General features: G+C 48.6%; 2 protein-coding genes across 7 annotated transcripts in view; one reads left to right on the top strand and one right to left on the bottom strand.

The window, feature by feature from the left end:
- Positions 1–23,813, top strand: part of Tiam2 (TIAM Rac1 associated GEF 2) — a 117,955-nt gene extending 94,142 nt beyond the window's left edge. For all 5 annotated transcript variants that reach the window (XM_078018846.1, XM_078018847.1, XM_078018845.1 and 2 more), the window contains 12 exons: positions 9,875–10,054; positions 12,483–12,551; positions 13,057–13,182; positions 13,961–14,069; positions 15,655–15,834; positions 17,297–17,415; positions 18,286–18,394; positions 18,924–18,982; positions 19,531–19,636; positions 21,001–21,088; positions 21,428–21,582; positions 22,663–23,813. In XM_078018846.1, the coding sequence (XP_077874972.1) occupies positions 9,875–10,054; positions 12,483–12,551; positions 13,057–13,182; positions 13,961–14,069; positions 15,655–15,834; positions 17,297–17,415; positions 18,286–18,394; positions 18,924–18,982; positions 19,531–19,636; positions 21,001–21,088; positions 21,428–21,582; positions 22,663–23,297 (1,935 nt within the window). In that variant the 3' untranslated portion in view covers positions 23,298–23,813. The remainder of the gene's footprint in view (positions 1–9,874; positions 10,055–12,482; positions 12,552–13,056; positions 13,183–13,960; positions 14,070–15,654; positions 15,835–17,296; positions 17,416–18,285; positions 18,395–18,923; positions 18,983–19,530; positions 19,637–21,000; positions 21,089–21,427; positions 21,583–22,662) is intronic.
- Tfb1m (transcription factor B1, mitochondrial) overlaps positions 23,807–24,664 on the bottom strand; it is a 45,317-nt gene continuing 44,459 nt past the window's right edge. For both annotated transcript variants that reach the window (XM_005321390.5, XM_078018853.1), the window contains one exon: positions 23,807–24,183. In XM_005321390.5, coding sequence (XP_005321447.2) covers positions 23,940–24,183 — 244 coding nt within the window. In that variant the 3' untranslated portion in view covers positions 23,807–23,939. The remainder of the gene's footprint in view (positions 24,184–24,664) is intronic.

The raw sequence follows: 24,664 nt of genomic DNA, 5'->3' as shown, positions 1-24,664 counted from the left end.
AATGCATACTATTTAAAGACCTTTCCTGCAGACATTGCTCAGGGTGTATTGAGAATGAAGTTAGAGGCATAGCTCTGGAGTGAGAAACTGTGCTTCAGAAAACTGGTGCTTCACGCAGAAAAACCAACCAGAATAAAGGCATTAAGTGAAATCATTAGCTACTCAATAGTCATTGTAGATACTCGTAAATACAGTTTTGCACTAATTTAGGGAACTTTAAGAACCAAAATAGGCCACGAGGGAAAACTGAAGGAAGAAAATAGAGACAAGACCTGCGACCTGGGATAAACCTACTGATGGGAAAGTCCGTGGAGGTAGAACTAAGTCAGAAGGTCCCTGGTAAGTGCGGTGGCCCACCTTGACCTTGAGAGAGACTGGTTCAGAGGCTGCTGTAATTCCATAAGTACGTATATAATGACTGTTAAGAGGCATAAGATAATCACCTCAAGGACTTAAAGTAGATACTAAAGCTCCCAGTCACGGGAAGAGGATGCAGACCCATCTCTCTGGCAAAAGCAACACAGCATCAAGTACCAACTGCAGAGAAATTAAGCATTTTTCTGAGCCTTGGAACTAAGCTAGGCGAGCATTCAATTTTGCTTAGTTTTTGACATAGTTGAAAACACACCACATAAAAGATTCTGTACCTAAGTGAATTACAATGTCATTTGTAGTTCTAGGCAAATAACCGAACAGTCGTTTTTTAAAATTTGCACTTTGTAAATGACTTCCGAATGAAGTTCTACAGATTATTTTCAGTTTTAGTTCAAAAGAAGAACCTTTTTTGATCTGGGTCCATCTCCCTATAGGAGAGTTGAACAACTTGGCCTTTTCCTGTCAAGGGCCAGCTGGTAAATACCCCAGGCCATCAGAATTACTCAGCTCTGTTCCTGATGAGAGAACAGCGTAGGGCAATGAGGAGACGCATGAGCAAGCCGAGTTCCGTGGAGCTTTATCTACAGTAACAGGGCAGGCTGGGGTGGCCCTCTGGCCGAAGGTGGCCAACCCTTCTCCAGTGATCCACCTGACTCGCCTGCTTGTCTCAGAGTGGGGTCATCGGTGTCTCTTATAACCTGGGTATTGTATTATTTGCATCCAGAAGTCAAGGAAAATTTTGGCTCACTTGCCTCTGTCTGGGTGAGCAGGTTAAATTATGTACATCAGAAGCCCTGTCTTTCTAGTTTAAAAAAAAGTGGGGGGGAGAGACACAAAGCCCACACAGGAGACACCTATTAGAAAGAGCTGCTGTTTTGTGTAGATTCCGAGAGAGGAACATTGAGAAACCCAGCATTTCCTGTGAAAGAGGTGCTTGATTGCGTAGATGCTGCCCTTGTCCTTGAAATGTCCTTTGCAGAAAGATCTGGTCTCTTTCATTCCTGAATTCCCACCAAACTGCTGTTAAATAAGGCAGTGAGCAGAAGGCAGGCAGAGGACACACAGGCCTGCCCCAGGGCTCCTCCTCTTCCCCAGGAGCTGCTGCTCCCAGGGTCTGTGTCCAGGAGACACTGCGCAGTGACCCTGGTGCTCCTGTGTGCAGGGGCACTGCTCCATCCTGCCTTCCCTGCTGTGCTGAGCGCTGAGGATGAACCCCAGGCCACTCAGTGCCTCCTGTGCCCTGCGTCCCCAGGAGGGCTGCGCTTCCGCTGGACATCTGGACAGCCGAGCGTCTGCCCTCCGCCTCCCTCCTTTGGGGCAGCCTCACCTTCTCTGGCCCCTGTTAAAGTTGCAGCCATCCTTTTTCCCACCCCACACGGTGTGTCCCCTTTTTGTCATTCATGTCACCTGTCTATGCCCTTCCCCCCCAGTACCTAGAACAGAGTCCAGGAGGGAGAAAGGTCTCTGTTAAAAATGATCCATGAAATGAATGAAGTTTGACCCTTCTGCCCCTCCTGCTCGGCATTCAGAGAAAGTTGGTTCTCCATACACCTATCTTTCCGGTTTAAAAAAAGAGAAATGACAGTAAACCCCATCATTTTCATTGAGCCTCAGCCTTTCTTGAGCCCTTGAACTGTGCTAAGGATTTTTACATATTTCATCTCATTGCTTCCTCTGTAAAATGTGCTCCCTGCTTCACAGGTGCGTCAGCGGAGTCCGGGCAAGTCGGTCAAGGTCAGGTGGCTGGCAGCTGCCCCGGCCAGGGGCTTAGCTCCAGAGTGTGTTCCTAAAAGGGCACTTGTTTAAGGTGGGGCCCTGGGGTGAGCTGGGGCTTTACGCTGGGAAGAAAGGGGCAGCGGCTTGGGAGGACCATCAGGTGCTCGTCACCCTCGCCAGCCGTCGTCAGGACCCTGCACCCAGCCGGCGTGTGCACAGTGGGTGGAGGTTGCCACGCTCACATCTGCGGGCTCTTCTGCCCACCCTGGCCCTCCCCTGAGCTCTGCTCCTTAGGTAAAGGTCACCGTCTTGCCCCCTGCTGCCTTGGTGTCCCCAGTTCTTCCCTGGTGCCTGGGAGGGTGTCTCTGTCTTCTTCCATGTGTCCCTGCAGGCCCCCATCCTTGGACCCCGCCACGCTGGCCCTCAGTTCCTGCATGTTCTACATGTTCCGTATGTTCTCCAGCCTCAAGCGTGGCTTCCTGTAGCTACCCTGACCTACCCTGCAGTCTGGCTTCAGTGCTCCTGTCCCCGACCTTGACCCAACCAGAGTAGCTCCCTCAGTTCTGTTCTGAACCCCTCATTTCTTGGGCTCCTGTCTACCTGGTTTCCTTGCTCAGAGCTCATCTTCCCAGACACGTGGACACCAGGAGCGGAGGGCCTTCGTCAGCCTCCTTCGTCCCCATGCAGCAGTGTCCTGTGGAGCCTTTTTGGCCTCAGATTCTTTTTTGTAAAGTGATGGGAAAGGAGTCCTTTTTTTTTTTTTAACTTAGAAATTCAAGTACTATATAAAATAAGATTCAGATAAGCTAAAAGATTAAAATTAAAATAATTTAGAATGCGGTGTTAACCATTGCATTTATTATATATATCATTCAATTTTATAAAAATCTATACATATATCTATATTTATAGATAGGCTGCATATTTAAAAGTTTGTATATATATTTCCTATTTTTTCCCCTTACCAATAAATCATTCCTTTTTTTCTTTTTTGGTACCAGGAAATGAACCCAGTGCTTCACCACTGAGCCATATTCTCAGCCCTTTTAAAAATTTTACTTAGGGCTGGGGATATAGCTCAGTTGGTAGAGTGCTTGCCTTGCATGCCTAAGGCCTTGGGTTCAATCCCCAGCAACACATACACACACAATTTTATTTAGACGCACACAATTTTATTTAGAGAGAGGATCTCACTAAGTTGTTTAGGCCCTCATGAAGTTGCTGAGGCTGGCTTTGAACTCTTGATCCTCTTGCCTCAGCCTCCCGAGCTTCTGGGATTACAGGCGTGTGCCACCACACCTGGCTCATTCCTTTTTCCTTGGTAGTGGGTGTCAGTCTCTTGGTATTGCTGCGGGCATCTCACTGCAGTTCTGTACCATCATTTATGCACGTTACTGTTTGTGCCCACAGTTTACCTCCTTGGTCTGCCTGGTGTATCCTTTGGAAATAGAATCGTCTGGTCCAAAGAACAAAGGACATAAGGCTTTTCAGTGCAGGATTTCCTCATCCTTTTTGTATCATTTTGATAAGAATTTTAAGCCCCTTCCCTAGAATTCGCAATCTCTTATGACTGTGATGATTTGGGGTGGTCTGTCCCCACAGGTGTTACTAATTATCTAAATCTGTTTTTATTCCCACCCCCACCTGCCAAGGTGCTAATATATTGTCCTCCCTCCTCCCTGTCCCCTGCCTTGCCCTCTCCACCCAGCCTGCCTGTGGGCCTCCCAGCTGCCCCCAAGCATCCCCCAGAGTTTGGCCCTGAAGTGCTGCCCTGGTGTGGTGGGCAGCTCAGGGCAACTTAGGTTGGATACCAGGATGTGGCCACCTGTTCTCCCAGAGGAGCCCTGGAAGCATGGACAGTTTGACTTGGCCATGGTCTGTTTCTGCCTCTCTATGGGAGGTCATCGGACCCTCTGGGGTTCTAGGTATGCTCTGCTCGGTCTTTTTATAAGCTAGTGATGACTTTAATGAAGTGCAAAGTGAGTTGAGGAAAAGTCCTTTGCACTTCTTAGTCTTTTTTTCCTAGGGGAACTTTTCTGACTTGACTTGCTGGGATCTGACAGGTGCCACCTAGTTCACTCTGAGGTGACTTGGTAATGCAGCCTCCTCCTGGCTTCCAGACAAGGAAGGGAGGATTTTTTTAGTATTCAGTATAGAGGAACACAGCAGGTGAGCCACATCCTGCTGGGGCCGGGCTGTCTTTGAGGCTAATTGGCCATTTACCCCAGGCCTCATATATTGTTTAATTTTTCCAGTATTCTCTTTGGGGGCAGTATGAGAATTCACAATCTGTTTCTGCCTAATGACCTGGTATGGTGAAACTGTGGAAGTATCTTGATGTGGATTTGGTCCAGATCAGTGGCTCAGTGTGGCGGAGGAGACCAGAGACCACACATTGTTGTGTGGACAGTTTACACGGCAAGAGAGTATCTTCAGGTCTGTGTGTTGTCAAAACTGTACTGATTCCCCTCCCCCCAAAAAAAGTTAATATTCTTTTCCTATAAACTAGGACCTCAAAGGTATTACATGCTGAAAATAATCTCTAAGTTTCCTTAGAAATATTGCCCCAAATTATGAAGCACTTTTAAACCTTTTTTCCTTAGGCTAGAAGTAGGTTTGAGGGGAAAAAAAAAAAAAAAGTACAAACAGCTGCCTTGACAGATGAGCCTGCGTACCCAGAGCCCCTGAGTGAGGCGCTGCTGTGCACTGAGCCAGGAAGCGGGACCCAGCTCAGCCCTTGATCAGCGTCAGTACTGCGTGCAGCAGCGACGGGATCCCAGTCTATTCTGGGTGATATAATATACTTAACATCTATTAATTTTTTTTTAAGCTTCCAAATCCCACAGGAAAACTGGAAAGCCTTAGGCAGTCAAGTCTCCAATTAGGAGCAAAGTAAATATCAGAGTCGTCACGATCAGAATCGGAGAAGAGCTGTTTTTTTTTTGTTGTTGTTGTTGTTGGTGGTGGTGGTGTTTTTAACAAATGCAAGCCAAGGGGAGACTGTCCTGGTATTTTCTGATGAAAAGTAATCGCTGAATCCAGATCAGAAGGGTCATGGAGTGACTCAGAACTTGGTTTGAGAAAGATACTGTCCCTGCTGTCCTCCGGTCTGGGGCAAGGCACCTGATCATCCTGTGAACAGTTTTGGTGCCAACCAAGAAAGGCTTATGGGCTCCTTGAAAGCAGACACACTTCAGCCCATTTAGAAGGAAGCAGGAGTATCCTTGCCCATCCATTCAAACAGAAATAGTTCTGCTTGGCTGTCTGAATCCAGAGTTCCTGAGTGAGCCCTCCGCATCTATAGATGAGATGAAATCATTTTCAAGTAGTGATCAACCATAATGTAGCCTTAAAAACCTGAAAAAACGGAATTAATATTATTTGTCTTCCAGACAGCTTAGTTTTAGGGGAACAAAGTTCTCATTTAGTCTTTTTAATGAATTCTAAAGAAAATAGTGTTTTACGCCCTCTTATCAATAGGCTCACAGTGAGCCCAAGATCTTAACACTGTTATACAAAACACTGGAAAGCACGACCCGGGGCCCATGCCTCAGTGGGACAGTGTTTTCCGTTTTGCACACGTACACGCTGGTAGATACTGCATCCATGCACACCTAGCTCTAACGTGGGATCACAGCATTCTTCAGTGGCAGGGGCGGGACCCACCTGTGGGTGTGTGATAGCTGCATTTGCCTCTCTTAGCCGAGATTACTGCACCCCTAGATCCCCTGGGGCCAGGAGAGCCCCTACCACCGTAGTGAGCCTGCTTTGCCTGTGCTCTGCTGAATACTGAGGAGGCCACTGCTGTGTAGACGGAGGAAGACAGGCCTCATGCCACGAAGGTCCTGCCAAAGCCTCCCTGCCCCTCAGGTGGAGAGCCTCTGCAGGTCACGGCAGACTCGGTGCTGGTGTGTTCTGTGAGAACACCCGACGTGCGTGTGTGTGGTGTGGAGCAGGGGCTCAGCAAGCAAGACTCCCTCTCCTAGACCCAGGGCCGGGTGAGAGTTGCTGGATGGCAGAGGCACACTGCTGCTTTTCATGAGTAAGGACTGAGACTCAACATGGTCACTGTTCCTGGAAAGTGCTTATCAGGTCTACACAGAGCACCGCCCTGAACTGTTCAGGGTACACCATCTCTAAGAAGAGAGGAACTGAACTATAATCGCCCAAGTGACTCGTTCATATACAGTCTTGAAAAACACTCTTGGGATCACTCTTCGGCTTTTCCCAGCCCTTCTGCCTTTTGACCCCCAGGTTTTCCTCTCAGTTGACCTTGGACAACAGCTAAACCGTCCAGCAAGTGGAGTCTTTGTAGCACTTGAAGCACTTAACTGTGGTACTTTGAAAAGTAGACTTACTATTGAAAAAATTTCAGCTAACACTTTTTGGGAGTTAATCCTACCAGAAGTGTTTTTAAGATGGATTCTGATTTTTCTAAAATGGCAAGATACTTTATTTTTGAAATCTCGTTATTTTAACACTGCATTGTTAGGTGTGATTTTTGACATCCCAGCGAGGCAAAGCTGCAAACTCACCAGATGCCATTTAACTTATGGTGCATTTTGTCAGATCTTATTTTACACAGTATATGCATGCTTAATATAGATCCCACAGCCCTGGAAACGGTTAGTTTTGGGGATTGCAAAATTACATTGTCTGAGCTTGTGGTGCAAGTCCTATGATCCTAGAGATGTTAAGTAAATGGAGTTAGAGGGGCAGATCCAGAACCTCAGGTCAGGGTGTGATTCCACCTACCTCCTGGCTTGTGGCCTCAGTCCACACCCCTTTTACGTGGCTACCTCAGTGCAAGCCCCAGGGACAGGGTGATCTGGCTGGAGTGGATACCACTCCTGGAAAACCCAGGCAGGTGCGGGTGCCCTGATGGGTAGACCAGTTGTTCTCCAAGGGACCACACTTGGCATCACCTGGGAAGCTTACAAAACACCTGTGACGAGGCCCCAGGGATTCTGACTCACTTGGCACAGGTTTCCAAAAGTTCCCCTAACAAAGCTAAGGTGAGGCCAGGTAGAGGTCCACTGGTGGGCTGGGGGAAGAGCCGGAGGGCAGGATTTGGAGTGGGTTGGTTATACTCTTTCATGTTCCTTTGGGACACTCACATCCTGGGAGAGAAGTGTACCACCTATTGGTGGCAATGGTTATGTGCCATTAGGCTTTTTGGGCACGACCTAGTAGCATCGGAGCTTGTTCCATAATGAATCTGAAACTTTGGTTGTTATGAATGTGACATGAGACATTTTTAAAAATCAAGGTTGCAATCTGATTGCCACTTTAAGATCCATATTTCTTATTCTTTGAAATTTTACTCTGAAATACATGTCTTCTGACAGGTATCACCAGAAATATACATGTATTCACATTTAAAAATAAAAACTGGTGGAATATGCGTAGGTCCAAGGAGAATAACTAGTATTTATTTATGCATTAACTATTTTGGAAGTAAATTATTATTTTTTAGACGTTGATGAACCTTTATTTTATTCATTTATTTATATGTGGTGCTGAGAATCGGACCCAGTGCCCCTCACACATGCTAGGCAAGCGCTTGCTCTACCACTAAGCCACAATCCCAGCCCGGAAGGAAATTATGCTCTGTGTGTCTGGTTGGAAGTTCAGTCCCTGTTCCCAGGTTGATCTAACTTGTGTACCAAGATTTTCATGTCAAAATGAAAGAGAAAGCAGCTTTACGTTAGAACCTGGCAGTCTGTCAGGGGCTGTCACTTGCCCTTGAGCCAGGCTCTGTGGGTTACTGGGCCCATTCTCCTACCTCACCTTTGGCTTGTGCCCTAGTTCTGCCTTGGATCATGTACCCTTTAGGACGCATATGCCGCGACCTTCCTGGGTACCCTGTCCCCAGGCAGCACTTCAATCTGTGTAATCTCTTGCAGTTTCTATTTGTTCCACCCAAGCTTGTGTTGGTTTTCAGACTGCTTGAGGCTGTGCTTTGGTGTGTCCAGCCTTGGCGAGTCTCCTGTCCTTGGGCAGGATCTGTCCCCGACTTCTTTGGATTAAGAGCAGGTCTGCAGCTGGAGCCACTGAAGTAGACCGAGAGGCCAGGCAGGAGGTCCGTGCTGACTTCTTGTCTTGGTTGTGTGTTCCCATCACTTGAGGACGCTGTCCGGGAGGGAGTCGGATGGGGGAAGGTGGGCCAGAGAGGCCTGTGTTTTCTCTGAGGCATTGAACTTGCCTGGTGACAGCGTGTGTAAAACGCATGTCAGGCCACCACGTACTTGTATCATGTTTGTGTTCTAAAATTTCCAGGCAAAGTGAATGAACTAAGCTAGCGTTAAGAGACCTAATGTCAAGTTCAGCTTTTTACCCCAGATGGAGATGGACCTAGTCCAGGCATGAAGGCATTTAAACTGAAGGAAGGACTGTTTGGGTTGAGACACAAGAGGCTGGCTAATGGTGATGAGCACTGGTTGTTGGCACTGGGTGGCCGCTTTGTTGCTGGGGAAGTGAGCACTGAGCTGGGCGAGTGGGGCAGGGGCCAGGAGAGGCCTCCAGACTGACATGGGGTAAGATGGGGTGGGCTGTAGGTGGGTAGGAGGGAAAGAAAGAGCACAGAGGACACTTGGGGTGTGATCTGATGGTGCTCCAGGACCTGTGGAGGCCAATGGGGGATGTTCTTGAGATGGGAAACCCCTCCCCTGCAGGAACACACAGGTGTCGCCGTGAGAAGCCACTGCACGTGCTCAGACCTAACAGGGACTGGCACCGAAGGCCTTGCTCTCCCCAAGTATTCCTGCTCCTCCTCCTTTTTTTTTTTTTGGTAGTGGGGATTGAACTTAGGGGCACTTGGCCACTGAGCCATGTCCCCAGCCCTATTTTATACTTTATTTAGACAGGGTATCCCTGAGTTGCTCAGCACCTTGCTGTTGCTGAGGCTGGTTTGAACTCGCGATCCTCCTGCCTCAATCTCCCAAGCCACTGGGATTACAGGCATGTGCCACTGCGCCCGGCTTCCTGCTGCTTTTTGACTCAACCTGTGTGACTCTGTCCCCACTACCTGGATGAGCGCCCTCTCTTGCCAGGTCTGGCCATGGCTACTCACTGCCAAGTCCCAACTTGGCCCTACTCCAAGGTTTCCCCCGGGTCTGGCCTCTGCTCTTGCTCTCACTCTCACCGGGTGTCACTGTGGCACCTGCTTCCCCCCGTGCCCCTACTGGGCTCTGCAGCCCCTTTCAGAAGGCCTTCTCTCTCATCTCCCAGTCTCCGCCCCGTTCCCAGCATCTGCACCAGCTCGAGACGTCTCCATTCATACTTGGCACATGTTGGCTCAGCTAAATGGTCAGATTTGAAGGCCAGACTCTAGGTGGACTGGATCCAAGCCATCCTAAACTGGGTGGCACTTAACTGTGATTCCTGAGCATCCGGAAAGCTAGGCAGGCCAACTGTTGAGGGATGTGGTGGGCCCAGCTGGGCCATCTCCTGTGTGTGCTTTTCAGAAAGGGACCTCACCCTGGTTTTAGAGCAAAGTCAGCTTTGCAGAGGGTGGGCCCTGGGCCTTGAGGTCGATTCTAGTAGGAAAGAAGCATGTGAGGGCTGTCACGAGTGGGAAGCCTGTGTCGGTATTAAACACAGGGTAGGCGCCATTTCCCCCGATGGACTTTTAAGTGGCAGAGTGGTCTGGGATGGATGAAACTGTGTGCCCTTGACGCAGCGCTGTGCGATTCCCGAGTGCCGGCATGGCTGGCTGGCGCTGGTGGGAATGGGGAGCAGCATCCTGGGCATTAACCACTCCCCACCTCTCCTCACCTCTCAGAGTGCTGAAGAGATTGCTGCGCTGTGCAGGGACTTTACCGACCCCCAGACCAACAGCATGGAGGGACCCAGGGAGAGCCAGGACCCGCCTCCAAGGCCACTGGCGCGCCACCTCTCTGATGCCGACCGCCTCCGGAAAGTCATCCAGGAGCTGCTGGACACCGAGAAGTCCTACGTGAAGGTAACGGAGGGGCCAGACGCGAGCTCCTCTCTGGTCACGGCGAGTTGTTACGTGAGCCGTGGCCTCACGTCACCTCTGCCCGGGACACCTGCCACTCATGAGACAGACACCTGCTCCCCGAAGCCATGAAACATTGCAGGAAAGGAGGGCAGGGTGAGCGGGTGGGAGAGCTGAGAAGACTCGGAAAAAATGAGATTCTCGGCTCATTTTGTTACCAAGGTAGCTCTCACTATGGAAACAGATGTTCTAGTTGTCATCTGCAATCTGTGGGAAGGGAGTCTGCACTGCTTTAGGGCCGGGCAGAGATCACTTTAGGTGATAGGACACAGGCAGCAGTCTGCACAGAAGCCACTGCAGATGCAAGCCCCCAGAGCCCAGGGTCATGGGCGGCAGAGGCTAATGCAAGGGTATCACGGGGGAACATTCTCACTCCGTGATGAGGGAGTCATGTCAAACGTCTAGGGGACCCAAAGAATTCATTTCCTTATCTCCCCTAGCCCAGGGGAACACTATGAGCACAGGCGCCTGGGAAAGCACACTTCCTCACTTTAAGTATTTGCTGAAACTCGGGACCTGTTATCAGGTCACTTCACTTGTCTGTTACTGGAACAGGATGGCACAGGTTGGTGGCTGAGAACCCAGGCCTGGCTCTGCCGAATCTGGCTGCATGTCCTAGGACATCTTCTCCAACTCACTTGGTCCCTGTTCCCTTCCTGAGCCTCCAGCTCCGAGGCCAGGAGCCGAGTGGGCTCCACACATGTGGCTCTTCCCTTCCTTCTCCACAAGGTGCAGCTGAGATTCCCTCAGTCACCTGTCTACTGTGCCTTTGGACTTTAAAAGCCTTGCTTACAGGTAGACCAGGAAAGCTCCCCCAAGCCCCTTCCTTTGGTCTATAGGGAGAAAGAAAAGCTAGATGAGATTAGTTCTGCTCTCCATTCTGTCTGGTGTTGCAGTGAGCGTGGGGAGCTCAGGGGACCACAGGGAATGACAGCCAGATTTCTGAGCAGTTCTTTGCATCCACGGTGGCCTTTCTCCAGGTAGCTCTGAGAGCTCCAGAGTCCTTCTGACATCCTGAGTCCTGGAGCCTTGACGGGCAGAGATAAGAGTAGGATCAGGTCCCTTTTTGTCACCATTTTCTTCTCCCTGATACCTCCTGCTGCTCTGGGCAGGTCATCTCCCTGTGAACTAGTACCTCTACTACCGTGCAAGCTGTGGGTCAGGACAGGAGGGGCTGACTCCCCTTTCTCTGCAAGAACCTGCACTTTGTTTTCATAGGGCCTCAGGCTGCAGCTCTTTGCCACCCCCAGCTCAGCGTGACCTGCTCTTTCTGTGCAGTAAGTCCCCTGGGTGGCCTTAGACTGGACAGCAGTGACTGCCGTGCCCGCCACTGTCTACAAAGTAACCGCACCTGGTGCCTCCTGTGATTCACACACACACCCCACTACTGCTATTTTTGTTGACATTTAACACGTCATTTTCCTTGTGGTCATTCTTTAACCTAATCTGGACTCCTGCATGCTCCCTGAAACGATCAGCATCTGTGTGCTCCCTTCTCAGGCCACTGTGCAATTTGGCGAGGGAGGAAAGCAGGGATGTTTTTATTGTGAAGCGCCATTAGTGTCACAGGCCTGGTCTTGTTCTCACGCTGATGGTCCAGGAGGCACTTTGGGCTTGAGAAAGCTCTCTGGCTCTTAGATTTCTCCCTTGTAAAATGAGGGAGCCACTGCAGCTGACTTAGTAGTCAACCATGTCTAGTATTTTAGGACTAAAAATTCTTCAGGATAAATGAAAAACCAAAGAGAAATATTTTCTATCACTTAATTATATCCTGGTCTCAGCTTCAAATTATTAAATTAAAAAACCCTTCATCTAGAGGGTTTGTAAATACAGTGAGCTCCAACTGTTCTGCGCTTACAAATGTAGCTCTCGTTTTAAACATTCTAACTGCTAATCTCTGGGGATTCTTTTCTTGCACTTGAACATGGGAATTTAAAATTCTGCTAATGTGTCAACCCCCAAATCGAAGAGCTCTCCAGATCTCGTTCTTCCAGTCCCATGCTGGAGCTGTCCGCCTGCACTGGTGCAGAGAAGCAACCCAGATATCCAGTGGGGTCCCCCTGGCAGTAATCCCCAGCCACACCTCGCTTCCCCTGCAGGGAAGGGGGGTCCTGTGGCAGTGGCCTAGAGACAGGCGTGTTTTGTCAACACAGATAGGAGATCAAGCTGTGAGGAAGGTTGTGGAATCCAGTTGACAAGTGTTGTTTATTAAGCTTTGCATTAGGTGAGCAAAAAACAACCCCTCTGGGTGCCCAGAGTGTCAGCAGGACGCACCTCACCATTCCTAATGGGAGCCTTTGGAGCTGCTGCCTGCTGCTGGAATCGCTCGGGTATTTGAGATTTAGGTGTTAAGAAGACTTTCTTCTTTCAGGATCTGAGCTGCCTCTTTGAATTATACTTGGAGCCGCTTCAGAATGAGACTTTTCTTACCCAAGATGAGGTAAATAACGCACTCGCTCCCTCTGTGTACTGACAGGCAGATTCCTGCTCCCTTCGAACCGCTCTCACACAGACTCTGTGTACTGATTCCAATGAGTACCCGGGGCGTGGGGTCTCCTGAAGGCCCTACGTGTGGCCTCTATTGCATGAACACAGCAAGGGCAGAGGGCTGGTCATTGTTATTTATAGTGGAGGACGTATGTTCCCAAACACTTTCAATGTTAAGCCACAGAAATTCATTCTTTTCTGTGGACTTCCATCTTTCCTGATTTGAATACCAAGAATTTTACATCTGTGTAAAAAGTTGTCTTAGAAATATAGAATCATAGGGGCTGGGGCTGTATGTCTCTCTACATTCAAGTGAAATCTCTTATGAAAATGCTCTTCTGGAAAAGATTTGCTCTTTCTGCTTCTTGGGGACCTTCCCTGTGACTGACATGCGGGCCTGAGGGGGCACCCAGCTTGTCCTGGCTCACACCCCTTTTCAAACCCCAACCTTCACGTAGATGGAGTCGCTTTTTGGAAGTTTGCCAGAGATGCTGGAGTTTCAGAAGGTGTTTCTGGAGACGCTGGAGGATGGGATCTCGGCCTCCTCTGACTTCGATGTACTGGAAACCCCCTCGCAGTTTAGAGTGAGTATTTTAGACTTAGATTTAAAGCAAAATTAGGTGGGAATGGTGCAAAAATCTCTCTTCAAGAAGGCGTGGTGTCCCTTGTCCAGGTGAACTTTGCACGTTCGCTGCACTGTTTCCCCGGCAGGTGGTAAAAGAAGGCCATGGATTTTTCTCCTAAAGTAAATGCCCTGCCAGTCAAAGTCTGGGCAGCCCCACCTCTGCAGCATCCCCTGGCCGTGGACCACACCCTTCTCCTTCCTCAGCTTTCCGGGAGGTATCTAGGGTCTTGCTTCTGAAGCAAGAGCACCTGCCCTGAACCTCCCCTTCTCTGTGGTCCTGGAAACCTGGGTGGAGAGCATAGGTTTCAGATGCTCGGATGGAGCCTTCTCCTCTGTGGTGCCAGAGTAAACTCCATGGTTGACATGAACACCCCCCCAGGGACGAGAAGCCAAGAGGCCGTGGAAAGGGGTCCAGAAGTAGAGTCGAGTTCCAGGCTCTGTCCAGCCCAACACCCCCTTGGCCCTCCTTGGCGGGGGCATTTCTTAGCACTCTCTGCTGCCTGTCCTCTGACGGCACACCAGGTCAGAAGGCTCTGCCAGAACCTCAAGCTGTTGGCCCACTGGGGGAATCGGGGTGCATCCAGAGTGAGCAGAGCAGCCCTGGGCGTATGTCAGTGGGGACTTCTGAGGCCCTTGTGTTTTGGTACCAAGGGGGACATTACGGAGCAGGCCTGCATCTGCCAGATGTCCACTCGTGGAGCAAAGCGAGTCTGATTTGACTTTTCCTCCCCTTCTAGAAACTGCTGTTTTCCCTTGGAGGCTCTTTCCTCTATTACGCCGACCACTTTAAACTGTACAGCGGATTCTGTGCTAACCACATTAAAGTACAGAAGGTTCTTGAGCGTGGTGAGTAGTGCATACCTTTTATAGATGTGTTTTGGTCTTTTGTATTTTTAGTTTTGATGCAGAGTAAATTTATATTTTAACAAGCAGAGGTAAGTGCAATTTCAATGGATTTGGCTCTTTTCTTAGCCTTGAAAGTGTCAGAAGTTCTGGGGACAGTTTTCACTTATTTCAGGGTACTGGCAGCACTGAGCAGATGTGCCTGAGACACAGTGGCTGCTTTGCTAGGTGGTCGCCCTCTGCTGTTGGATTTCATGGATTTCTTTCTTACCACATCCCAGCCTTATGGAACCTACCACCATACATCTTGGATGGGATAGAAAGAAATGCGTGCTCAGGACTTTCTGGTGTCAACCCTCTTTAGCTGGAGGAGCAATGACAAACTACTACCAAACCCACAAGACGTGTGTGAACTACTGGAGTCTCTCTGTAGAACTGGGAAGAACTCACTCTCCCAGTGGTGGCCCTTCTCTGCACACTGTCCTGGGGCACCAAGATCTTTCTCCTGACACTGTTTAACCACATCTACAGCTTTTGCATTTAGTTTAATGTGGAGCTGTCAGTACCTCAGAAGCCCCCAGTTTAACAGATGGAGTCTTGGGACACTTACAATTCCTAAAAATGGCCAGAATCCACTGTGTCCAGTCACTTTAAACAGAGGTCTGAACTCCAGGCATTTCCTCCTACAAACATCATCTTATGTATGTTGGTCTGTAGAAAAATCAAAACACGCAGTGCCCAACCCCCTTCTCTGTTATAATGAGGTTCACCTCACCACTGAGTTGACTGAAAATCATGTTCAAAATGGTACTGCATCTTCTAGATGCTGAGATTTTGCCTTTGTCAAAGAACCCCAAATAAGGGCATATCCTCATTTGGATGGGTTGCATTCCAAACAGCTGGCCAAAGGAGGCCACCTGGTGGAATGCAAAGTGGCAGCTGGTGTGGCCACTGGCACTCACATCATGGGCACCGGATTCCTGGGTGTACTTCGTGGCACTCGACACTGAAGAGAAAGGCAGTCCTCACTGCCAAAGCCGGTGCATCAGCGCTGTGGCTCTGTGAGGCTTAGGCTGCAGGGCTCAAAGGAAAAAATTTTCAAAAAATTTTCAAAGGAAAAATGGTGGTGCTTTTTCAGATAGCACCATGAGGCGGAGACAAGAGGGAACAGCAGTGCTAGCGAGGCCAGTGGAAGAAACTCTGGCTGTGCTACCATCTGAGTCACATGAGGGTTCGGCCGAGGTTCTGGAAGCAGTCTTGTGGCTTGATGAACTGTTTGAAACTCACCTTCCAGGCCGCCTGTGAGAGCGAGCCTGAGTGTGCACCTAGAGCCAGACAGGCGCGTTCAGACTCGGTGCTCCTCTTGGGGTGGGCCTGTACTCCTCTGCCTTCCCAGTAAGCTTCCTTTGCTCAGCGGGCCGTTAGAGCTTCAAAGCTGGATCCCAGGTTGATAACCGGGTACCTGGACCTTTATTTAAGGATGGCATGGACTACAGAGTGGAAGGTCTAAAACTTTGTTAAGACAAATGACAGACAGTGTCATGCGTCCCACCAAGCTCTTCTAAGGGTCTTTCCCCATTGCTTACAGCCAAAACCGATAAGGCCTTTAAGGCTTTTCTGGATGCGCGGAATCCCACCAAGCAGCACTCCTCCACCCTGGAGTCCTACCTCATCAAGCCGGTTCAGCGAGTGCTCAAGTACCCTCTGCTGCTGCGGGAGCTCGTGTCCCTGACGGACCACGAGAGCGAGGAGCACTACCACCTGACAGGTGAGGCGGTGAGGACGGCAGCATGAGCTGCAGGGGACACATTCTGAGTCACTGTCACGGCTGCGACTCATTCGGTTTTCCTATGTGATGACAGCTCAGTATGGCCATTCCTTTAGAATACAGGGTCCTTTGGTAAAATCAGTTTCCTGCAGAAGCTCCCAACAATTCTGAGGGGTGATTCGATCTGAATCTTTGAAAGAAGGTGATTTAAACTCAGTGTGTTGAAGTAAGCTACCTGAGTCACTTGGCTGGTAAACTGGCTGCCAAAACAACAAGTCAGGCCTCCTCCTGCCCCCAGGAAGCTGTGACAGTGGCTGCCCTGGTGCTGCCGATCCTACGTGCTGGGGGAGGCGCCACCTTGTGGACATCTCTGAGCAGAGCAGGGCTGGCGGTGAAGTGCTCAGTGGCAGACTGTGCTTTGAGGTCCAGGCTGGTGTGTTACCATCTGAAGCCTCTGAAATGACTGGCTTGAGGTACGACTGGACAAAGCACAGGGCCCTGCAATTTCAGAGTAGAGGATCCCTTAGAGAGATGCTTCTTTTGGACAGGAGAGAGAAGTAGTAATTTATTCTCCACATGTCAAAACTAGGATGTCAAGTTAAGCCAGCTCATAAAATTTCTGGGGAGAGAAACAGATTTGTTAATAAAGGTTAGCAGTAGTGAATAATAAGCACCAGAGGAGTAAACTTAACTTGTTCATCCATGAAAAGCATACTATGGGTCATAAGTGGTGCAGACAGAATTATTTTATATAAAAGTTAAAAATCTGTTAACAACTTCCTTCCAAACCTCCCTCCTGGCAGAGGATGAAAATGCTGAATCAGGAGAACAAAGTGTTAAAATACTTATTTTGAGGTGACTTGGAATTTTGCTTTTTGATTTTGATAGAATCATTGTGTCCCTTATGTGCCCTCATACCATGTATTAAACACCAGGTATCAATACAAACCACTGCTCTGGCAGCAAGGTGTTTACACAGTTTACATCTGTAACTTACTGGATTCCAATCCAGTAAGTGGCCTTGGAGGAGAGGCTGCCTTCAGGAGCAGGTGCCCTGAGGCCTGCCACTCTTGGGTTGAATTCTGACCCCACCGTTTGTTTTTATCCAGAATCTGGCAAAGCACTCTTTATCTCAATTATCTCTTCTTTAAAGTGAGGTTGGTTACAGCCATCGTTTTATGGTGGGGATGAGATGATTCACACTCATCACTCGTGATGCATGTCTAATGGGAAGTGCTGCATGTTAGCTGCTGTTAGTCATCACCAAGAGAATTTGAGGTAGAAGGTATCTGGCTGTTCACAGAAAGGACTAGATTACAGGGGGCCCTGGGAAGCCACACCTGAGCAATGCTGGTGGTGGTGGGAACCAGTCTGGATGGCTCTCCTCTGAAGCTCCTTCATCACTGTTGTTGGACAGACTTAAAGAAAACAAAGATGATAAACACGGTTTCATATTTTGCAGAGGCACTGAAGGCAATGGAAAAGGTAGCAAGCCACATCAATGAGATGCAGAAGATCTATGAGGACTACGGGACCGTGTTTGACCAGCTGGTAGCTGACCAGAGTGGTCCAGAGAAGGAGGTCTGTTGGGCTCTGGACTCAGAGAGGCCCTAGGCCTGGGTGGATGGGGTTTAGGCTACGCTGATAGTACTCTCCTGGGGGAGAAAACCACCTAAAATTTACTTGATTTTTAACATGCAATTCACTACATTGGTCTCAAAGTGTAACCTAATGACATGTTCACAATGAACCAAAGACTACAAGTAAACCACTTCACTGGGCTCATGTCCCCACCCCTGGGCATGACATCTCCCAGTCCCAATTCTTGTGCTGGGAGGGAAGGCTGAGGGAAAGAGGGAAGCAGCCTGCAGAGAGAATCAAGGGCTTCTCCTTTTTTATTCTTCCATTTTGAACATCAAATATTAGTGGTTACCTGGCTTACTGAAGCCAGTCCAAGTGGGATTTGACATTTTCTACATTATTCTTTTCTTGTGACTGTTAAATTTAGAGCCCTGTGCTTTTAATGCCCACATGCATGCAAGAGGCAATATAGTTTGAGTAAAAGATTCCGGAATCTTTTCAATAATGGTCAGTTTCAATGTTGGTACTTCTTTTATGATCAAGTCTAATGCAGTTTGGGATTAGAGGTGGCAAATATACTAGATATTGACACAGGCCCTTCAGATGAACACCGGTGGAACTAACGTTATGGAAACAGTAGCTCACGAGGCCCCTCTCACATCCACAGTGTGCAGTGAAGCAAAATATTTCACCTTCATGTTGTCTATCCACGGTTTGATGCTTAGCTCACATTATAAAACCTACTATTTAATACTCTTGTGTTATTGGGACCATAGAAAATAGGTGCATTTATCTTTTAGCAAATGACCACATATATGTAAACCTCTGGGGGTTTCCACATCTTCTTTATTTCCTGTCTTTACAATCTAGGTAACAGAACTTTCCATGGGGGAACTCCTGATGCACTCTACAGTTTCCTGGCTGAATCCGTTTTTGTCTCTAGGAAAAGCCAGAAAGGACCTTGAGCTTACGGTATTTGGTTAGTATTCCATTAGAAAGAATGTCAACTCTCAAGAGACAGACAGCAAGGAGAACTGGGCCAGCCCTACCCAGCTAGCCACATGCTGATTCCCAGGAGTCGGGAGAACAGCCACCTCTGGCCCTTCACAAGGGCCTCGCCTTGTGCCGTGTGGCTCAGAACAAGAGTCATGGGCGCAGATCTCCCAAGGCTGTTTTGAAACCTGCTATCTTAAAGCTTGCTGCACTCAAAATCTCTTAAATTCTGAGAGTCGGAAGAGCAAGTGTAGAGGGTGTAGTGCCACTGAGATGCACACCGTGTCCTCAGCCTCCAGTTAAACAGGAAGATTCGCAGTGCCAGGTGCTGCTTTAGAACACTCCACGCAGCATGACCAGAAGGCAGCGCGGTTACTCACCTGGTGTTGGGATCACACTGGGATCTTAGCGACTCCCAAGCTTGAAGAGCTTTTTTCTAGTAAAACATTCAGCATTAGTTTAACCTTGAAAAAGTCTCTATTAAATAATGACTTTTCTTTCTCTTTTCCTTTTAGTTTTTAAGAGAGCTGTCATATTGGTTTATAAAGAAAACTGTAAACTGAAAAAGAAACTGGTAAGAATCACTTTTAATTAAAACTACCTCTCCACAGCTGTCTCCTACGATGTTAAACTAGAAAGCTCGCTGAGCACCGCAGCTCACAGGCTGATTGGTACTTATTCCGAGGGGAACTAATGAAATCGGGTTCTAGGGGCGTTTCTGAGTCTCCCTATAGACAATCTGTTCACGTGGGGGCTATGTAAGAAATCGACTTTTATATCCCTGAAAGTGGCCCATGTTTATTCCACACACATTGGAGTCCGTGAAGCTTGTTTTAAAAGACTTTTGACCTTGACTCAAAACACAGGCTCCCACAGGCCCCTAAGTTAGAACTGGGCCGTGGTCCCAGGCCCTCAGCAGCAGGTGCACAGGGCTGGCTGTGGCTCTGGCCTAGAGACCTGGAACCCCGGGCCCCATGGGTGAGGTCTTGGAGAACCAGATGCATTCCCGATTCCGTGTCCTGGACCCGGGACAGCGGCACACAGCCTGTCTGCACAGAGGGACTGTGCACACCTGCTCCGGAGAGCTCCTTAACCCTCTTTCCTGTGGTCTTTTTGTTGCAGCCCTCGAATTCCCGGCCTGCGCACAACTCCGCTGACTTGGACCCGTTCAAATTCCGCTGGTTGATTCCCATATCGGCCCTTCAAGTGAGGCTGGGGAACTCGGCAGGTAACTGTTGTGCAGTGCAGCGGCAGGCAGTGAACTGAGGAAGGAAGCAGCGGCAGGCAGGGGCAGGTCCGCTCTGTTTCTGTGATAAAAGCAGCTGAGCGCCAGCCGTCAGGAGGACAGACTCATTTTAGCTCATTTCACAGCACTCATGGTGGGGGGAGGCCTCGCCTCGAGGCAGGCAGGAAGCAGGAGGAGGGAGGGGACTGAGGTCCAGTGCCCTCTTGAGGCAGGCAGGAAGCAGGAGGAGGGAGGGGACTGAGGTCCCGTGCCCTCTTCAGGGCACACCGCCATGCTCGGACTTCCTCCCACGGGGCCCCACTTGTAAAGGTCCCCCCACTTCCCAGTGGCACCGCAGGCTGGCAGACAGGCCATCAGCACGTGGGGGTACACTTCTGTCTCTCTTCTTTTTTGTGGTACTGGGGATTGAACCCTGGGCCTTAGATGGGCTAGGCAAGCGCCCTGCCACTGAGCCGCACCCCAGTGGTGTGTCTTGTTTTATAGGGAAGGAAAACAAGGACAAGAGGTGGTTTTGCTATTTATTGACAAACCCTTTGCCAACAGATGGTTTCCTCTGACAGATGGCCCCTTTCATCACTTCATTTTCATGATCAAGTTTTCACTGTTTCTCTTTTTAGCCTAACATTCTTTTTTTTGGGGGGGTGGGTGGGTACTGGGGATTGAACTCTGGGGCACTCAACCACTGAACCACATCCCCAGCCCTATTTTGTACTTTATTTAGAGACAGGGTCTCACTGAGTTGCTTAGCACCTCGCTGTTGCTGAGGCTGGCACTGAACTCACAATCCTCCTGCCTCAGCCTCCCAAACTGCTGGGATTATAGGTGTGCGCCACTGTGCCCGGCTTTAGCCTAACATTCTTGATACCCTAAAATTAAAAAAGTCTTTGGCCCTGGAAAATGGTCACAGACCCTTCCAGAATAACCATGAGTTGCTGGCAGCGAGTCAGGTGACAGAGGGCGACAGGCTGGGGTGTGCAGTGACATGTTGGTTCTCGTTAGTCTGTCAGAGGCACTGGGTTTCCCCAGGACGGGACTGTTACCTCAAGGGCCCGAGCGCTTTCTTCCGAAAGGCCAAAGAGCGGGCCAGAGGAGGATACATGTCAAAGCATTTTTTCCTGGAGCATTGGAAAGGCAGGATCAGACAGATAGCTAGAAAACTTCAGCAGGAAATACCAACTGTAAGCAATAAGCATATCAAAATCACACACAGCCCGAGCCACGAAGGAACCATGAGTCAGCACTGGGACCATCTGACTTTTTAATCCCGAGTGTTAAGCTTCACAAGGCTTCTCAATCGTGGCACATGACAAAGTCATAGACTCTTGTTTCCATTTCTTTTTACGCAGGGACAGAAAATAATTCCTTATGGGAGCTGATCCATACAAAGTCAGAGATAGAAGGACGGCCAGAAACCATCTTTCAGCTGTGCTGCAGGTATCCTGACTTCCAGAAATTTAAACCAGGGAAATGACAGAACCGACCCCTAGGAAGCGGAGTTTTAGTGCCCACCTGAGCTTTGGCTCACACCCACCCCCAAACACAGCCACTGAAGGCCCAGTGGAGGGATACGTTGGTCAAGTGTAACCCACCTGACCCTCAGGGAGACCGCCTCTTGCCTCCTTTTGTAAGTGGGGACAGCCAGGCAGAGAAGATGGCTTTCTGCCAGCTAAGCCCATGCTGGAGGGCATGGCTGGCAAAGGCCACGAGGAGCAGCGAGGGCCAGGGTAAAGGCCGAGGACCCTGCAGACCATTGCTGTGCCCCCACTCCCACAGTGACAGCGAGAGCAAGACCAGCATCGTGAAGGTGATCCGCTCTATCCTGCGGGAAAACTTCAGGCGCCACATCAAGTGTGAGCTACCTCTGGAGAAGGCGTGCAAGGATCGCCTGGTCCCACTGAAGAACCGCGTTCCGGTCTCAGCCAAATTAGGTGAGCACTTTGCCAGCTCTGTTTATCCACGACGTGGTGGGACGGGGTGTGCTCTTGTCACCCATCTCTGGGGAACACTGTCCGTGCTCAGGGGAAGCTTCGTTTCCAAGGGACCCAACCTGGCTCCTGCTCCAGCCAGCCTCTGAGGAAGGCATCTGCCTCCAGCCCAAAGCCCACTCTCCCAGGTCTGGATTCCCCATCTGTTCTGCTCACTGTGCATCCCCAGGTTCACAACGGCACCAGGCATCTAGGCCCAGTGCTTAAAATTTAAGATCAAGAAACCTAATCTTCTACACAAGCCAGCAGGTGATCACTCTAGGTTCTGCTCTTCAACTTTGTTTGCAAAATTTTAGCATCAGTCTTCAGAACTTCAGTCTTCGCTGTTTCATCTTTTGTTGTAGTTACCACACAGTTTGTAAAACTAAAAACATCTTTTTCAGCTATAATTTGACCTTTTCAGATTATGTGTTTAATGTCAAAATAAACCCTGGCCACCAAAAAATAATATGCAGCTAATGTCTGGAAACACTTCAACTGCAAGTTCCTTTCCCCATCAGCCCAAGAGAACAGAATGAAACACACACATGCAGAATGCAGACTCGCTGAAAGTTGCTTAGAAATTCCAGAGAGGGTTCTTATGAAAGATAAAGAACATATTTCTGCTTTTAATTGAGCAAGGAAAATAAACAAGAAAATATGCAGAGAAAGATGGTATAATCTTGATTATCAGATTACAAAGATCGGAACCTAGATTTTATTAGTGATTAATTTTCAGTTTACTTGTTGGCAAAATAAGAGTTCTAGGCTCTATAGGTAGTTTACTAGAGCTTCATTATTTATAAAAATAATAAAAAATGCTCACTTCCCTGAACTTATAATTTCAAATGAACATAAATAAAAAATTTCTATGCTTGCAGTATTTACACATTTCTGTCTAAATACCAGGTAATAGATTTCAAATGATGGAATACAGTCTTACGTAATTAAGATGTTAAGTCTCATACCTTACGAATCAGAAACTGCCCACTATGTAATCTCTTTGGGTCACAAAGGGAGAGCAATGTTCTTTTCTCGTTGCAGCCTCGTCCAGGTCTTTGAAAGTCCTCAGGACCTCTGCCAGCAGCGATTGGCCCAGTGAGTCCAGCAAGGGCCACTCTCTGGACTCAGACGAGTGCAGCTTGAGCAGCGGCACCCAGAGCAGTGGCTGCCCTGTGGCTGAGAGCAGGCAGGACTGCAAGAGCGCGGCTCCCGGGAGGGACCCCCACGTTGGCCCAGCAGAGTTTCCAGACAGTCTCATCAAAGAGAGCGATATTCTGAGCGATGAAGATGAGGACTGCCACCCGACACTGAACCAGGGCAGCCCTACCAAGGACATCGAAATTCGGTTCCAAAGACTAAGAATCTCTGAGGATCCTGACCCACTCCCGGCTGACCACCAGCCGGGCACCAGGGCTGACGAGGGCCAGAAGGGAGGGGAGCAGCCCAAGCTGGTCCGGGCCCACTTCTGCCCCATTAAACGAAAAGCAAACAGCACCAAGAGGGACAGAGCGACTCTGCTCAAGGCGCAGACTCGTCACCAGTCCCTTGACAGTCAACCCGAAAACGCCAACATTGATCTAAATTTGGTTCTAGAGCGGGAATTCAGTGTCCAGAGCTTAACTTCGGTTGTCAACGAGGAGTGCTTTTACGAAACAGAGAGCCATGGAAAATCATAGTGCAGCTCGATCCAGACTCATGACACTGATCCTTGACTTTTAAAATTGGTGAAGTGGAAACTGCAGAAAGACCACTACTGGGTTTTGTGCAGTATATATTTTCCCACAAAAACATTGTAAAGATTTAAGTTATTTTAATTTATTGTGGACCAGAAAACCAGATTAAACTGGTCAGAATCTGTAAATTAGTTTATATCCCTTTTTGAGCAGGTATCAAAATGATTTAGAATCCTTAAAATAAAATTTCATTCTAATTACTTTAAGTTATGTGGAAAAAGTAAGGTCGGGGAAGTTGTGATTAATAGCTTTAAAGGGATCCTTTTTTCCCCCAGAAGCTTCTGGGCATTTTCTTTGAGCTGTTAGTTTTTGCTTTATTTAAAGCAAATTTAAGTTATTTTAATGTGGTTTAGGGGCACAATGTGCAGAGATTTCATTTTTGTAAGGTTGTAATAGATGCTGTTTATACTAAACATGTCATATCTATGCAGTATATATTAAAAGAAAGCTGGTACTGTATCTTGATATTTATTTTCTTTACCAAGTTGTACAGTAAAAGGAGCATGGCATCTGACCACGGGTGTTTTACTGTCGTTCTGTGAAGACGGACAAGGACTGAGAAGCCCACCTGCTGGCTGCAGCCTGCTAGGGTCCACAGCTCTCCTTGTCACTGTCTTTAGTCTGATTTTTGCTTCTACTTTGCTTGAGTTCTTCTCGGAAATTATAAGCAAAGAGCTGTGGGTCTTCGTCACACATTTTTCTGTATATGTCACAGAGGTTCTTAAAGTGCAAAACCGAGAGCTGGGTGGGACGAAGAGTGGGGTCTACGTCTGCCAACTGCAACAACCTTCCTGTGCTCTCCAGGCGCTGAGCTGCAGGGAACAGCATTCTGGGGGAAGGGGGAAAAAGCAGAATTTTACTTAAATTCTGGGAATCGTCACATCTCCTACTCTTAAAAACGACAGGGTTCCTGGCAATTGCCACCTTGAGGGAATGACAGAGGCCACTAGAACCTCTTGGATTACAAGAGGTACAACCCACCAGAGGTAGATGCACCCTGCTTTGGAAAGCAGGTGTGTCCAAAATAAAGTTTCCAAAGCTAGCTTGCTACACATCATATCTGCTCTGCTGCATCTTGCAGAAGTATGTTCTGATTTGCCTCAAATTTTGATGAAAATCTTCTGTATTCCTAGGTACCAAAGCTCCAGTTTTGTTTCTCTATAATTTGAATTTCCTTCACCCCCAAGAGTGACTGTTTTGTAAAGCTAGAACACAGTTGATGGGAAAACAGCACTTCCCCTCTTTAAGATATTTTTGAAGCATCTTTACAGCGTTTCAGAGTACTTTAAATTGCATTTAACCAAATGAAG

The sequence above is a fragment of the Ictidomys tridecemlineatus genome, chromosome 8, assembly GCF_052094955.1.
Source record: "Ictidomys tridecemlineatus isolate mIctTri1 chromosome 8, mIctTri1.hap1, whole genome shotgun sequence".
In the NCBI taxonomy this organism is placed as follows: Eukaryota; Metazoa; Chordata; class Mammalia; order Rodentia; family Sciuridae; genus Ictidomys; species Ictidomys tridecemlineatus.
This window is presented reverse-complemented; position numbering and strand designations above follow the sequence as displayed.